Here is a 17,576-nt window from a genome sequence, read left to right as displayed (position 1 = left end):
AGTATTACAAGAAGATAACTTTTTTTTCTGGATTCCTGTAGTCAAACTGTTTGTCACTGTATAAGAAGAGAGTTGTGTGCTTGCATTCATCAGCTTTGCAGTTCATCATCCAGTGTCAATGATTTAATGGTGCAATATATAAGTAAAGCATTCCTAGCATGGACATTGTTATGTTAGCAAAGCTGTGCTAACAATAGAATGAAAACAACCTTTGTGGGTGAAGCAAACTACAGTATAAAAGCACTTTTGCTGGCTTAAGAACTGTACAATAAATAGGGGCTTATCATGTGCCTGTATCTTTCTTCTATAACACAGCTATGCTAGCAAAAATCCATGGTAGTCCAAAAAAGTTCTGGAGGGCTCTGGAAACTGCACAAGGAGACACAGGATGTGAAGAATTTTAGATAAATAGTAAAGATTGCCATTATCTAAAAGAATGAGTAAAAATTTAAATTAAAAAAAAGCAAGGTAGTGTTCATCTACTGAACAGACTGGCTTATAAAAAAGCAAAACTGTTGGGTTGAAGAAGTGGTAGTTGTGCTCTAGAAATCTCCAGCAGTATTGGAAACCAGACTAAAGCTATATCAGAGCTGCAAAGTAGGAAATCCTGTTGAAATCCTGAAAGCTGGTGCCATTTGGGCTGATAGCAAACTATTCAAGAGTATTAGCTGGAAGTGATATCTTGGGCTAAAAAAAAACCCCAAAGAAACAAAAATTCTTTAAAGTAGCAGATATTACACAGGAGACATAGCTTGAACAACTTTCTGCAATGAAGGAGTAGTCCTCTGCTAGCTCCATGAGATGTTTTATTTCATCATTATTCTGTGGGCTGAGTAAAGCCACCTAATTTAATTTTTTGGACTGTTTTGGACAATTCAATTGTAAAAAAAAGTTAAAATAATAAATATATGGATACTGTGAATCACATTAATACTGAGATCTTCCCAGTAATTTTACAAATAAGCTGACTGATAAATAATGTTTTATTACTCTGTGCTAAAAATGTAAAAATCTAATTAAATATCCATGTAAATCTTTTCTTTTGTGCTTTGTGACTTAGTGCATCAGTACTGGGCCCATGGAAAAGAAGGGCTTTTCTTGAAAGGTGTTCTATGTGCACTTGAGCTTTTTTTCAGTATAATTAGGCTGCTTATTTACATGTTGAGCTGGTATGTTGTGGCAGATGTGTATGATCAGAAAGTTGTCTTCTGATTATTTGATCACCTGGTACAGTTGACAAAAGGGGAGCTTTCAGGGACTTCAACTGCTCTTCAGACTGCATTTCAGCAGCCTTTTCTTACAAGTAATTTTAGTCAATTTTTAAGACAATTCAGGTTTTCTATGACTAGTTTAAAATGTAGTACCACTTAGATGATAACATTTGCTTTCTGTTTGAAACACCCAAAAATACATATTGGAAATGTTTTAAGGACATTAGTTTGTTGGTGTTAAAATGTCATTAAAGTCTCATGATTTGTGAGAGATCACTTACTGATCACCTGTCATATTAATCTTATTTTCTTCCCTGCCTTACATATTGCCAAGAAACTTGCCAAGAAATTCGGCAATGTGTACTTAAGTCAATATATAATAGTATTTTCCCAAGTTGTGCATAAAACTACACAAATGGGTTATCAAAGTTGTATCAGATGATTCACTGTATTCATATAATTTGTTATTTTTATAGCATATTACTTTATACTCTACCTTTTAAATGCAAGGCAATGAACAGCAAAGCAGTTTTTCTCACACTTAGGAATGGGAACTTTGGCTTTAACCAGCCTACTTCTTTCAGGGCTTTTATTAGAGAAGTTGCTGCTCCCTAAAGAAAAAAATAATTTTAGAAGACCACGACAGAAATCTAGAATAAAAATATGTTCAAAGCCTTATTCTGTTAACAGGCAAATCTAACAATTTAGGATGATATCTAAGCTGGTGGTTTGTAGAAGAAAATAAATAGTATTAAATAGGGAGAGAAGTGAACATGAATAATTTTTTAACTCATATTCATGTCTCAAAATCTAACTGACTATCATTAAATTATTCCAGGCTTGCATCATTCTTAGTGTTAAGAGCAAAATGTAATCTCTCAAGGTGTGATAAGCAAAAGTGTCAGAAAATCCAGCATATAATATTGTAGGTTATTATTCCTTTCCAATGCTCCTGCATTTTTTCTGCTAAAGCTACAGGTATCTATTATTTTAAAGCCTCTTAAAAATTCCTCTCAGTTGTAAGTACTTAATTTCAATTCAATATAATGCCATTAGTAAACAGAAGACTTGCAATAAAAATTAAATACTAAGAGTATGATATACTATACATTGCAAAATCATGTTTTGAAATAGAAAAGCAAAAACTGGCCTGCTCAAGATATCCAGGCAAGGGAAGTGCAGTGAGTGGTATTGGGTCCTTCATTGGAGGGAGTTTATTTGGAAGCTTCAGATTCCAGTACTTCTCTGGTAACCTAACCAGATAAAAAGTAAGCACTTTCAAGGTGTATAAACCCTAACACAATTAAAGATTAAAATGCAGTTAGTATATTCACCTCATAAACTTCAGAAGTTTTTCTTCACTTTCAAAAATATATACTTTGTCTTGATACTTTGCTGCATGCTCGATGTTACCAGGCACCAAAGCTTCATACCTGAATAGATGGAGCAAAAAAGACTATTAATTAACAAGAAGTGTAAAACATCATTTGTGTGGTGGAAATTCATGAGCTACTGGGAGCTTTCTGGTAATTTAGCAAGTATAGGAACTACAAAAAAGTAGCAATTGGATCATCCAGGTTTCCACCACATGACTGTTAAAAGGCTCAAAATGTGAGAGAGGCTCTGTCTCAAAATCTGCTCATTAATTGGCTTTTATAGGGCTTCTTTAGGTCTCCTCTGGTTAAAATGTCAGTCATAGTTGTTCAGGAGATGAAGAAGGGACTACAGTTCTACCTTGATGAGAAGTTCCTACACACTGAGCAAATCAATGAGACTTTGGTGGAGCTTTATGGACCTCTTATGAAAATTGTAGTAGCTAGTTTTGCATCTACTAAGTTTTTGTGAGATATGTGTGAATTTTTTGAAGGCTTATGACAGAGAAAAGTCAAACTATATTGGAACAGTCTTAATCACAAACGACAGTAAGCCAACAAGGATGATTTTAATTGTGTTCTTTTTTTTTTCTGTCCAAACCCTGGCCACTATTAAGAAGTACTTTGAAAGTATTTCCTCATTAATGTGTTCATATAGGACACGTAGCCTGTAATTCAGATTATGAAAACTGCAGATGTACCTCTGTTTTCCATCTAGGTAAGTGACTGGACAGTATCCCTGCATTTCAGCATTTATGGGAAGCAAACCCTTGACTTCTGCTGCAGCCAGTTTCTTTGGTAGCATTTTGGGGGGTGGGAAAGTGTGAGGTGCCAGTGGTGGCACATAAACCTCTGGTCTGCTCAAGAATTTCTGCAGAAAAAGAGATTAAATGTTCTTGTAATGACAGAAGCACTGCAAGATTGTTAGTCAAACTCTAGAGGACTGGCACATGTTACTTAGATACTTGTTCCTTCTACAACACCTCTCTTTGTGTGCTGGCACTGCTTCTGCTCTCAGGTAGGAGGTTTATTTTCCAACACACTCTCAGCTGAAGTCATTGCTATATATGCCCACCACCCATCACTGTCCATTGCTATCATTACCACATTCTGTCTCTCCAACACAGGTGGAGAAAGGAGGAAGTGGTTCTTTCCTCCATGACAATTTGTAAGAGGAGCTTTGCTTGGAATGGTCTCTGCTTCATTTTATCCTCCCAAATGTTTGATAGCTGCAGTATCCAGAACAAAAGCTTGAATGCTACCGACACTTGGTCTAGTTCAGATTATATATTTCAGATTTATTGTTTCTCTATGGAATCAAAGATTCTAGGCAACCACATTCCCTCTTCCTGTAACCCCTGCCCAACCTGCTTTTTGACACCTGCCTCAAGTTCTTCCTGTGAAGCCATTTTGTAATAGTGGCCTCGAAATTCTGCAGCAAACTGCAGTGATGATGTTTCGGAGCAGTCGACCAATTCACCCTTTTCTGCAAGGCTGACAGGACAGTACTGCCCAAACTCCCCTAGTCGATGCTGCAGCTCTTCAGGAGTGATACATAAATCAGCAATGCCAGCTGCTTTTCCTGTTAATAAAAGCAGTTAATGATAATGTTTTATTAACAAAAGACATAGAAACATCAAACATTTCTACTTGGAAATGTTACGGCTTAGATTATAATTGATCATGTAGAGATTATTTAAAATAATGAGAATTAAACCAGCAATTTTTATTGATTAATAATAAAATGACTAATTTTGCCAATTAATTTTAATAATACTTTCCTAGCACTCAAGAAATATGATACTTAGTAAAGATGTGGGGTATTCTGCCTTCTTAGCTTATTAGCATGTTTTTCTTGGGACAGTTTTATTTATGATTATTGTTTTACTCCTCTGTGTTGCTAGGGAACATTTCAGCTATTACTTTATTTCCTTACACTGGTGAAAAAGAGTACGAGGTGTCACGAAAGACTCCCCTTTATTCATCCATGTCTTGTAAATGCTACAGTCAACCTGGATGAAATAGTTGAAACCTTTAATAAAATGTCATATGAAACCTGAACTATTAAAAAATCGTGCTTTTCAAGCTTGATGTGATAAAGTTAAATGTACTTAAATATTTATATATTTTATTGCTTACGACTGCAATTTTTAAGAAGGGTGCAGCCACAGAGCTATAAAAGTTAGAACTGAAGAGTGGATATAAGATAAGAAAATCTGTTTTTCCTTAGGAGTAATTCTAGTTAAAATGTACAGACATATTTAAAAAACATATTTAATCCTGATCAGTGCTGACACACAAAAATTCAAGTGGGAACTACGTTATTTTAGACTAAAGTGGTTTTCCTCCCACAGCATAGAAATGAAACCAAATTGCATATTTAACCTTAATTCTGAGCTTATAATTAATATTTCCCCTCTCCTGCCCCCTCCTCCACATGAGTGAAGCTGCAAGTCACAGTTCCCCTTTTATACTTTGGGATACCCTTAGTGATTTATCACCCAGTGTTGAAGAATCTGCCATGGACCACGAGACCTGTGACTCCTTTCTTCTGTATTCTATTACACTCTTCTATGGAGGATGGCCTCAGACTGTCCTATAGTTGGTTCTGTCTTTGCACTCTTCAAGAGATCTCATGAAGATCTCTGCAGATGAGATTGAAGAATCTGAGGGTGTGTATGTTCCCCAGAATTAGTTATATCCAAAGCAGGCTGCAGTTGAAATGTACTCATTACATTGCAGCTTCCTAAAGAAACTACTGTTATTCTGAGAAATTTTTCTTTTACCTTGTCTTATTCTTTCCAGGTATATCTGGATTTCTTTAACAACCACTTGAACTTCCTGCAGTACTTTGTTCCAGATCCACCACTTGCTTTGCAGGGCATCAATCACACACCAGTTCTGATGCTCCCTCTTATAGTAAGTCCTAATTGCATCAATGTGCTGTTTATAGCAGGAATTTTTAATAGTTAGAATCTGTGGGCTGTCATGTTCAGGGTAGGGAGGTCTGAAGACAATGGAAAACAACACTGATTTAATGAGTCTGAAGAGTAGATAATTTCATTGAATTCCAGGTGTAAATTCAAGTACATTTTACAAAATTCTGCGTATTTGAAACTGTAGAACATATTTGGGAAATACACCTTTCTTAAGTATATTACCATTGACATATGAAAAGCAGCATACTTCTGATCAGTTGATGAACAAAAGAACAAAACTTTTGCTATTTATGTCCCAAATACAATTCAATAATTTTGCAAAGGATTTTGAATGTATCAGCATATATTAATTGACACACACTACCAATACACCGTTAAATGGTAGGCTAAACAAAATGTTAGGAGACTTCTGAAACTGAAGTCAATTGTTTACTGAAAAACAGGCTTAACTTTGAATTATGATGTCGTTTGAAATAAAGAAGCTATAATACTTGGATATATTTTGAAAACTGTCATATTTACATATGCATAAATTAAACTAATCTAGCTGACGTCTAAAAATATAATGCAATACCAGAAGATATATTTTGTCTAGAAAATAAAAGCATTTCCTGTTCTGGTTCTTAATTTAAATGATTCCAAAAAAAGGATAAACTTCTGTTTTAATTTTTCTCTATAAACTGTACTTTTCAGAAATACCTGATACTGTCCATTTGATTTGTATTTAAGTCTAATAAATGTAATTAGTTTGGTATTTAAAATGAAAACTTTAAAGTAAATACTTTCAAAATGACAGCATTAATTTAATTTCTTTGCAATGAAAATTGTCTTTAGGCTTTCAGTAAACAATTAAGCATTGTACTGGTTACTTGATAAAAAGGAAGAGACAAAATGAAAGAGACATGCAGTAATGCCCTAAGATATCTGGGACTTCTCAGAAACACTTTCTTTAATGAGAACCAGGTCCTTATACAATTTGATTTTATGGTGAACGTTCTGTTCTTTTTAATTCTCTGTCTGTTTATAAACTACTTACTGCTCTGCTTCAAAACCAACCAACAGCTCTTTTAACTATTTATCTCCTATCTATCTCCTAGAAGAACAAAGGGAGCAAGCTGAATTGAAAGGTTTAGATGAGTAACTCATTAATTGTATACTGTATTAGAATATACAGTTTCCATCTTCTTAAAAGAACTCTAATTAAGACTTTAAAAACAGCCTATTAGATGGAGTATCAAATTCTCTTATGATTACAATAATTCAGTTGATGTATAATAAACTTCAGCAGGAGAGTGAACTAGTATAACTTCTGAGATATGGTTTCATTAAAACTAAACTAAGCAGTGGGTGTACAGCACTGCACATATGTGACCTCTGTCATGCAGCTGGGGGATCTATCCAGAGTGTTCCACAAATCCCTCCAGCCTCTTAAGTCTCTGTGACTAACTTATGGAAACCAAAGCACAGAATGTAGAGAGAGTAGTGCCCATGTCTTCTCATATATGGAGTTTGGAGGCAGCTGGGTTATGCACTGGCTTAGGTACAGTCTCTTCAAGTACAGCACTGAGGCACATGAACACATAGATGACAATATAATGGGGATAAATATACTGCTAGCAGGGAGCATCCCTACCTGTTTGGGCTTTCCTTATCCAACAGAGCTCTTCGGATCACTTCCTTTGCATCCATATCTAATTCAAAGATTTTTGCTGGAATTATCCTGGCTAATTCCAAGAGGGTTACTTGTTTTCTTGTTACAGGATATCCATCAATTACAACTCTGCGTACCAAATGAAACAGAAAGATGGTTTTCCTTAGTAGTTTCTAATTAACCATAAAGATTATCCATATTCCTAGTTCCTTCTCAGTAGAGACAAAAGTCTAGACCTATGCCATGAAGTTATCACTGCCCTGACTTGGTAGGCATAATCTTCACTCCTATGAATTTACAAAGGGGAAAAGGCATAGTAATATAAATGGATGGGTCTGACTTATAAAAATGGTGGACTTCAAAATTCTGACACATCAATCATTCAGAAACTGAATTTAAATTCCATACTGAACCAGTCTGCATGAAAAAAGAGAATCAGATGTGTCCACGTTGGTACTGGAATTCATATAAGATAGATAAAACGGTAGTTATCAAAGGATGATAGAAAATACTGACTTATTGACTGAGAACAGTAACCTTCAAAAAGCATATTACTTGGATTTACTGGGATATGCTGGAAAACTGCAGTAAATTATGCTTCAGTCTGGTTTCCCAGAGTAATGTGAAGAACTTAATTTTGTATGGATTATTTTCTTAATGCATAAATGACTGATGTGTTTTAGTGAGATTGATTTACAGTGGTAACATGGGAATCACCACCTATGAGGGAACTAGCACATCTTGAGAAACACCCCAAAATCCAAACAAAACCCTTACCCAGTGGTATTGCACACATGATTCATCAGAGCCACATTGAGAGCCTGGATGGCCAGTTCATCAGGAGCAGGAAGTCCTTTCTGAAGATATTCCTTTAACTTAAGTGCCAGCTCAGTCTCTGGCTGATTGTTTAACACCATCCGAATGGCGTCTCCCATGCTCAGGCGCAGTAACCCATATGCACTGGCAAACTTCTTGGCAACTGCAAAACATTTTGATTTCAACACACAACTTTTAGGTAAGCAACATCACAACCTAGCAGGCTGTTAAAGCATGTCCTTAGACTTAGATACTAACTGCTCAGCTCATTGCCCGAGTCATTTCTGGGTCATTTCCAATGCATAATCTTGGTCAGTGGGTACTTAGTACTGCTTAGGCCCCTGGAGAGCCCAAACCTCTGTATATTTGCAGAGTATGCTCAGTGCTCTAACAGCATTTAGTCCAGCACAAATCTCAGTAGCAATAATCAATATTATTACAAAATATCCTAGAAAGTACTCTCCCACAGCTGCTTTCATAGAGCATCCTAGCAGTTAGATTGTTTACACAGGAAATGGAGAAATATGTTTTAAATTTTGTCCTTAATGTGAGATAATCTGAACCCATCTCATTTTCTCTAACAAGCTATTCTTATCATTAAGCTATAATGTAAGCTGAATTTTCTCCTTCTCCAGTTAAAAGCTGGCTTGAAAGAGTCATTGAAGAAGAAGGAGAGGGGAGAGACTGGGCAAAATGGAGTTTTGTGTTCTGGTCCTTGATTTTACCAACATTTCTTCATTTTACATTAGATCATCTCAACTGAAAGAAATAAGAAACAACTAGAAAATCATCAGAAATAATGCAAGAAGTATAAATAGTGGAAGGATGGATTTCCTAAGTGCCAACCCAGGACAGTAGCTACTTAAGAAGTTGTGATAAAATTGATATGGACATTGAATAGGTATCTGACTGTAAAATGAGACACTAGAGAATGTAACTAAAGGATTCTATGCCCAGCAAGAAAAGCAGAAAGACCAGCAATAGTAATGGTTGATAATTTTTAACAGCAGTAATGAAAGACACAGCTTCAGTCATTAGCTACAGATTTGTTTTATAGATGATAGTGGCTCCTACCTGTACTCTTGCCTGATTTTGGAGGTCCCACAATTGCAATTTTAAGTGGCACAGCTGGTTTAGGTTTGGGCTGGCAAATATATTTGATAGGATTTTTCATAAATGTTTCTCTATTTTCTTTGCTTGAAAAGAAATAAATATATTGTCGATGGATTACAGGGAAGACCATATTTTCATGGCCTTGCTGTGGCTTGATTACATCTCCTTCACTCAGCTGTAGCAAATATAAAATAGAAAGCAGCTTATTAGGCTTGATGAAGTCTCCGTTCACTCCATCCTACAGAATTTGCCTTCTAGGTAGGTAAAGATGTACCAACTGTATGGAACAAACCACTGGAGCATTCTAAAGTTCATACATATGGAGATAATATATTGTCCCAGGCTGTGGAACTTCCATACATGTGCACTTCTCACAAAAAAGAAGTAAACATTGAAGAGAGAAAGAATATTCACTCTTTCCAGTAGGTGGTACCATTACACTTTCTGTCATTATGAGAGCATAGTCAGAGAGGCATAATATAATACTTTTTTAGTTTCCAAAGAATAAATCAAATAATTTTTATTCCTTTGTGAATTAACACCAATAATTGACATTAGAAGGCAGAATATTGTATTCAGCAGAAGCTGTGTACAAATGAAGAAAACAGATAACATCAATACATAGATTGTGGTAAAGTGCAAAACCACAAGACAAGCCAAAAAAGCTGTTGCTAGAATACATACACTGGTGGTGAAATGTTTTCAAACACTTCAGAAAGTCTGTAGTATTGGTGGATCATTAAGATGTAAGGGGAGCATAATGGCAGAAATGATTGTTGCAGAAATGCTAAATTAATTCTTTGCACCAATGTTCGCTATGGAAGGACTTCAGTAATTGCCCTGTTGCAACTCTTCTTGGAGAAACTGCCTTAAAGTGCAATTAAAGGTATTTTAGAATAAACTGTTGACATTTATAGAAAAAACTGCCCTGACCAGATGGCATTTGCCTTACAGTTCTAAAGGGACTCAGAAATGAAATTAATACTGACTAACATGTAACCTACTATTCCTTACACTGGCCTTTCTTCCACAAAAAAGGAAGGCTGAGAAAGTGCAGATGTTTTGAAAAGGCCTTCAGGATGGATCCTGGTAAACATAGTCTGGTAAGTCTCACCCTGTATTCAGTACATTGAAATTTGTTAAGGAAAAAAATGGTTGTTACAAACATGCATATGAAATAATGGGAAAGAGGCAACTCGGTTTCTTGTAGAGGGAAATCACACCTCTTAAATCTCTTAGTATCCTTTGAAGGAGCCAGTAAATATATAGATTTGATATAAGCTGATCTGATTTTTACAGTGAGGGATGGGACTGTTCTACTGCATGGCATTATCTTACCAGAACCTTCTCTGCTTCTTAGGTTCCTGTGCTTGCAGCAAGTAATTTCAGGGTGCTTACCCTCAATTTATAAGATGTCAGGAGTCTGTCCTACTATATATCTGCTCCCATTCATCCCCCAGCTCATCATTTTTATTCTTATCTATCCTGTTGCATAACTACTTCTCTTCCGCCCAGATTTAATCTAAAAGTAATTGGCATTTACTCTATCTGCCTTTTTAAAAGAAGTCTCTCTGGTTCTTAATCAATGTCATCATTTCTATTATATCCTAAAATAACCTCAAAATGATCCTATTTCCCTTTCATTATTGTCAGCAAGTACATTTCCACTGTCAGCACAGGACTGATTTTATCTAATAGCTTTCTATGACTTCTTTCTTTTAATGCAATAGTACTTTTTGGTTGGTAAAAAACCACTATACAGCATAAATTAATGAACTGGAGAGATAGAATGACAAAAATGTTGTGAAATCTGATATAACAAAGTGCAAGGTCTAGCATGCAGGGACTATTAAGAATTTCACATGTAAGCTGGGGTTCAGTAATTGGAAATGACAGAAGAAATGTCTACATTTATTAATATGTCCCTACATTACTAAGTGCCAATTTGATGCAGCCATGGAAAAGGCAATTCTGATCCAAAAACTTCTAAAGTATTTTGATTATATAGACCATAATAAGAGATGATTCTGATTTCCAAGGCTAAAGGAAGGTACATAATCTGCAACAGGTGAATACCCAATACAGTGATTGTAGAAAAGGGAATAAAAGTCACTTGATTATTTAACATAGTAGAGTGAAGGCAAAAATGTGTTTCTTTTAGGAACATCCTGGGTTTTGTATCTTGGTTCACTGTATTTTTGTTGTGAGGTTTGTTTGGGTTTTTTTATTAAGCTTCCTTATGTCTGATTTACTCACAGTCCAACCTGTTTTTATTTCCAGCATTAATATAAAATCTTGACTTGCTTACATTTCACTAGCTATGTACAAAACTACTTTTGGGGATAGACATGAGCATTTTCTGACCTCAGCTTTTCAGATCAGTAGTAAAATACTATAGAAATAGTTTTATTGCTCTTCAAAATTTTTTAATTTTGACTACAGAGAATTACTGCTGCTGAATAACATATATTTAACATTTGTTGGTTTACTTTCTTGCCGCTGATAGAGTTGTTGGCCACCTGTATGGCTTTTTACAACTTTAAATCTCAAATCCTTTCAGTTTGTTTTCTCTGCTTCTGAAAGGCTTTAAGACCAGCTCTGTTGTCCTGTGTTTTGTTGGATTGTTAAAAATTAGACATTTCTTTCTGATTCACTGCCACCTTGAATTGTGTCACTGATACTAATGCAACAGATTTTACTAAATGCCCCTCATCCTTAAGTTAGCTGCAACATTGAAAAGTCTAACACCTTTTATTATCAATGCCTACACTGAATATTTTGTGTATATTCAGTGGTGTAGTTTTGGATCACTAGTGTTGTTTTCATTAATATTTCTGGTATTAATTGCTACTGTCTTATATGGCTTTTAATGTGAAACGTATTTTTTTCAGTTATTACTTCTTGAAAATATTCTTCAGCAAGTTAAGAACTTTACCTTGACTGGATCCCACTGACCAAAAGAACTTAGAAATTTATATGAGAAAAGTAGCAATTTATGTGCAAGTGGCAAACTTATTGGGTAACACTTCTCAAAAATGCTTCCACGATTTTCCACCAGAGAATTCAGCTTGCTAAATATTTGGTAGCGTACGATGTGAGGCTTCCGTCCTCCACTGATCTCAATTTGTGGTATTAGCAATGTTTCAAGTTCTTCCTGGTTAATTAAAACATAATGGAATATTAGAATCATAAACACAGTCAGATTTTTAATAATGACCGACAGCAATATTTTCTGTGAACTATCAAGGACTTCTCGAGCATGTTCTTAATCACTGTAAATCAGCATAATTTTATTTGACAAGAACTGGTCTTCCTGCCTTTTGAAGTTTAAATTGCTCAGCCTGTACTAAGTATCACACTAATTAAAAACAAACAAACAAACAAAGAAAAAAGACAATCTGACAGTTAACTTTGAGGTTTGAGGATTGGCTGGATGAATTTTGCAAGTCTTACATTTCTGTTTAGGTTATTTACGGCTGTAAATTTTACCTCTGGTCAGTGGGCAGTTTCTTCTAAATAACTATTAGGTTTCTCCCAAGGTAAGATTCTTACTGTATAGTAAATAAATGGCACCAAACTACTTCCTGGCTTAGACGTGGGCATAAATGTAGCAGATATCTAAAGTTAGATGAGGTTACCTCACCTTACCATAGGTAATTGCACTGATTTCAAGAAAACTATGTTACTAAGAAATATAAAGAAATAGATAAATAAAAAAAGTTGTATCATACGAATTTGGCCTTAAAAATTATTTTGAAATACCGTTCATGTATTTATGGCTCTTTATTTTGGTTGCCTGCATGTTGGAATGCATGGGGTTTTGCCTAGGGATGGATGAGGGGCTAACTGAGAGCTTAAGGGTCAGGATTAAAGGGAGGGAAGGGACAGGGGACAGTATAGTGGGGGACTGTTACAGGCCACCCAGCCAGGAAGACCAACTGGATGATGCCCTCCATAGACAGACAGGAATAGCCTCATGTTCCTGGTCCTCGTGCAGATCATCAGCCACCCTGATATCTGTTGGAGGGACAATACAGCAGAACATAAGGATGCAGGAAGTTCCTGGATGCATTAAGGATAACTTTAACTTCCAAGTGATAGAAGAGCCAACAAGGAGAGGTGCTGTGCTGGACCTTGTTCTCACCAACAAGGAGAGGCTGGTGGAGAATGTGAAGCTCAAGGGCAGCCTTGGCTGCATTGACCACAAAATGACTGAGTTCAAGATCGTTAGGGAAGCAATTAGGGTGCACAGCCAGCTTGCTACACTGGATTTTAGGAGAGTGGACTTTGACCTCCTCAGGGATCTGCTTGGTAAGGTATCATGGGATAAAGCCCTGGAGGGAAGAGGAGTCCAATAAAGCTGGTTGATATTCAGGGATCACCCCCTCCAAGCTCAGGAGTGATGCATCCCAACAGAGGGGAAGTCAGGCAAAAACACCAGGAGGCCTGCATGGATGAACAAGGATCTCCTGGACAAACTCAGACATAAAAGGGAAGCCTCCAGAAGATGGAAGCAAGGATGGGTAGTCTTGGAGGGATAAAGAGAAATTGTCTCAGCAGCCAGGGATTTGGTTAAGAAAGCTAAAGCCCTGATAGAATTAAATCTGGTCAGGGAAACAAGGGCAACGAGAGAAGGTTCTGTAGGTATTTCTCAGATAAAAGGAAGACTAGGGAAAATGTGAGCCATCTCTGGAAGAAAATGGGAGACCTGGTTACCCAGGATATGGAGAAGGCTGCTGTACTCAACCACATTTTTGCCTCAGTCTTCACTGGCAAGTGCTCAGGCCACACTGCCCAAGTCACAGAGAGCATAGGCAGGGACTGGGGAATGAAGAGCCACTGAAGGAGGGGGTTGATCAGATTCGAAACCATCTAAGAAACCAAAAGGTGCAAAACTCCATGGGGCCTGATGAGATGAATCTGCAGGTCCTGAGAAAAGAAGCAGAAGAATTTGCTAAGCCACTGTCTATCATATTTCAGAAGTCTATCTGGATGTATGCAAAGCACTTGACACTGTCTCACACTTCTTTGTGTCTAAATTGGAAAGACGTGGCCTTGACAGATAGACCACTTGGTAGATAAGGAATTGGCTGGGTGGTCACATTCAAAGAGTTGCAATCAACAGCTGGATGTCCAAGTGGAGATTGGTGAAAAATGGTGTTCCTCAGGGGCTGGTATTGTGACCAGCCCTGTTTAACACCCTTGTTGGTGAGATAGACAGTGGGATTGAGTGCACCATTGACAAATTTTCCAGCAAAACCAACTGTGTGGTGTGGTTGACATGCTGGAGGTGAGGGATGCCATCCAGAGAGACCTTCACAGGCTTGTAAGGTGGGTACGTGCAAACCATACAGTTCAACAAGTGCAAGGCCCTGCACATGGATCAGGGCAATCCCAAGAACAAATATGAACTGAGTGGAGAAAGGATTAACAGCCCTCAGGAGAAGGATGTGGGGGTTTTGGTTGCTGAGAAGTTTAGCATAAGCCTGCAGCGTGTGCTTGTAGATGAGAAAGCCAACCCTATCCTGGGCTGCATCGAAAGAATCAAGCAGGTCAAGGTAGGTGATTGTCCCTCTCTACTCCCCAACTGTGAGACCCCACCTGGAGAGTACTGTGTTCAGGGCTGCAGTCTGCAACATAGGAAGGACATGGAGCTGTTGGAGTGAGTTAATAGGAGGGCCACAGGGATGATCAGGGGGCTGGAGCACCTCTCCTATGAGGATAGGCTGGGAGAGAGAGGCTCTGGGGAGACCTTATTGTGACCTTCCACTACTTGAAGGGGCCCTACAGGAAAGCTGTGGAGAGACTTTTTACAAAATATTAGGAAGAAATTATTTCCTGTGAGGTTGCTGAGACACTGGCACAGGTTGCCCAAGGAAGCTGTGGCTGCCCTCTCCCTGGAAGTGTTCAAGGCCAGGTTGGATGGGGCTCTGAGCAACCTGGTCCAGTAGAAGGTGTTCCTGCCCATGGCAGGGGTATTGGAACTAAATGATCTTTAAGTTCCCTTCTAACCCAAAGTGTTCAGTGATGCTGTAATATGTTTTTTCAATATATGCCTTCTCACAACAGCCTTAATCTTGCTCACATGTTTAGATCATGAGTACAGAGGGAAATTGGTTAAGCACTATAAATTTACAAATAAAACCCTTCTTGCATCACATGGTCATATAATTTAACAAAATAAGTAGTGGAATAGGTACCTGTACACGTAGTAAATTGTCTATTTCTGAATCAAACCTTTCTGTAATTTCATTTTGTATGCGCTCAGTAGCATCAGCCTCCTGTTCTTCTTCATCCTCTTCTTCTTCTTCTTCTAGAAACTCTTCTTCGAGCATAGCTTCAATTTCTTCATTTTCATTCTCATCTTCCTCCTCAGTGGCTTCATAATGCTCCTCACTTGCTAATGCCTATAAAGATGAAATATTTTGTTGCTTCATGTCTATGATACAGATGTTTTGAAGTAACATACATTAAACAAATGTGTAAGTATTTTGCTGAATGGAGCATGTATTGAGAATTCTTTTAAAATAGTTTTTATGTTCATGCGTCAGTAGTTTCTAAAACAATTCAAACACCATGGCAAATTATTTTGCTAAGGTATGAATGCAAATGCTTCTGTTTAAAATCTTACTAGCTTTTTTTCTGACCTCCTGTTTCTTTTGCTTTTGTTCTGCTAAAAGTTCTTCCCTTCTTCTAGCAATCTTCTCATCCTGTAGTGAAAAAAAAGATATAAGAAGACAGTATTTGGTAATAAAAGATCTCTAAGAACTAGTAATGTAACCTAGAATAATGAAACCACCTTAAAACTGTTTCTAGTTGTTGGAAACAATATCCACTATACAGTACCTGTGAAGTCAGCCTACGGGAGTTGCCAATCAACTCCTATGCTCAGGAAATTCAGGATGCAACAGCAGTACCTTGCATGAGCTCTGTATTTGATTCTTTTTATGACCACATTTACACTGCACTTTTTGTCCAGGACTTTCCAGGTGCCTGGTGTTCTGTCAGACACTTTTCTTGGGCTGTGAGATATCTGAGCTTCTAAATTGCACAGAAGAAGAAAGAAGCCCTAAATTATTTTTGCTTCCTATGATAAATCTAGGAAAAAAGTGGATGTGTGCAGCTGTGTCTCCTGGCTCCCATACCTGTTTCTCTTTGTGTTCTTCACTGCTTTTGGAGATTTAGAGCCTGTGTTCAGATCTGCTGTTAAAATTATTTACTGAAAATTACTTGCTACTGAAAACTTACTCTTATTTTTGCTTTTAGGTCTTTCAGTTTCTTTTTCTTTTCCATTTTTTTGTACTGTCTTTCTTTCCACTTTTGCAGACGTGGAGGAAAAAGACGGTCAAGAATGTCACTTTCTTCTACTTGAATATAAAACACAACATCAGGACAGAGTCCTTGTTCTGACAAATACTTGGCTTCATCTAAAGTACGAGGGAAACCATCCAGTATAAATCCTGTAGACCTAATTGGAAAATAAGATATTTATCAGTATGCAGTTTAGTTTAAAGTGCAACACAGTGAAAATGCCCTTAATTTGAAAAAAATATTTTTAAACTCCCTTATTAAATGTGGATGTTAGGAGTAGACTTAAAAAAGTACTTTCAGGTATCTTTTGACACTATAAAACCGATGCTTCACTACATATTTTAATTGATGTATTAACAAATCTATTTCTTCTGAGTTTTTAATGTGCAGAGATTAATTATTTTAAAATAGAAAAAAAACCAAAACCAAATTGAGTCCTGCATAAAAACCGGTATTTCTCAAAAAAATGCAAGGTGCTCCAAACAGTATTTTGGTAACATCTGTCACAGAAACCTTGTCATATCGAAATTTATTTTTCAGAAATGCCTGACAATTTCTTTTTATGTAGGATGTCACTCAGCGTGACCTACATCTCTATTCCTGCAGATACTAAAACCAGTAAGTCCATGAAAACTACCCAGCTATTCAGATGATTTAATTCAATTGAAGTGCAATAAGTACTTTTTTCCAGTTCTGTGTAGAGTGCGTGAGACATTAAATTACCTTCAAAATATTAATCAAAAAGGAGCAATAAAACCAAGACTGGCCATGAGTCATAAGAATTACAAGAGCCTTGAAATAAGCTCTGCAATACTTATTTGTAATTGTGGACGTAATGTATAGTTCCTAAGATTAATAAAAGAAAGAGATAATCCAGTTATAGTTACCGGAATGGCTCTTTCCTCCACCAGTCAAGAACGATGTTATTGAGGACTTCTGGAGGCAGTTCCTCATTATGCAGTAGATTTGCTTTGATTGCTTCTTCCTCATTAGTTAATTCTACTGCCTTTATACAAAGAAAATCCACAAAACAAATGCAAAACCAAAATAAAACAAAACAATAAAAAAACTCTACTTGCTGGTAAGTTCTTGTGAAAAACTGGTTTTTAAGAATATATAACTCTGTGACATTGATATGCCTGAGGGTGCACTTCTCATGGAA

The 17,576-nt window shown here is 36.9% G+C and overlaps 1 protein-coding gene across 1 annotated transcript in view; it reads right to left on the bottom strand.

Moving 5' to 3' along the window:
- AK9 (adenylate kinase 9) overlaps positions 1 to 17,576 on the bottom strand; it is a 56,259-nt gene that overhangs the window by 1,519 nt on the left and 37,164 nt on the right. Inside the window, exons 24-37 of the mRNA XM_071741188.1 lie at positions 17,302 to 17,420; positions 16,352 to 16,571; positions 15,751 to 15,813; positions 15,304 to 15,510; positions 12,039 to 12,257; positions 9,065 to 9,278; positions 7,952 to 8,153; positions 7,157 to 7,303; positions 5,371 to 5,591; positions 3,970 to 4,166; positions 3,286 to 3,455; positions 2,546 to 2,644; positions 2,358 to 2,464; positions 1,708 to 1,818 (exon numbers count right to left, since the gene is read on the bottom strand). Coding sequence (XP_071597289.1) covers positions 1,708 to 1,818; positions 2,358 to 2,464; positions 2,546 to 2,644; positions 3,286 to 3,455; positions 3,970 to 4,166; positions 5,371 to 5,591; positions 7,157 to 7,303; positions 7,952 to 8,153; positions 9,065 to 9,278; positions 12,039 to 12,257; positions 15,304 to 15,510; positions 15,751 to 15,813; positions 16,352 to 16,571; positions 17,302 to 17,420 — 2,296 coding nt within the window. The remainder of the gene's footprint in view (positions 1 to 1,707; positions 1,819 to 2,357; positions 2,465 to 2,545; positions 2,645 to 3,285; positions 3,456 to 3,969; positions 4,167 to 5,370; positions 5,592 to 7,156; positions 7,304 to 7,951; positions 8,154 to 9,064; positions 9,279 to 12,038; positions 12,258 to 15,303; positions 15,511 to 15,750; positions 15,814 to 16,351; positions 16,572 to 17,301; positions 17,421 to 17,576) is intronic.

The sequence above is a fragment of the Heliangelus exortis genome, chromosome 3 (genome assembly GCF_036169615.1).
Source record: "Heliangelus exortis chromosome 3, bHelExo1.hap1, whole genome shotgun sequence".
Lineage (NCBI taxonomy): Eukaryota > Metazoa > Chordata > Aves > Apodiformes > Trochilidae > Heliangelus > Heliangelus exortis.
Note: the sequence above shows the minus strand (reverse complement) of the source record. Positions and strands in the feature narration are given on the sequence as shown.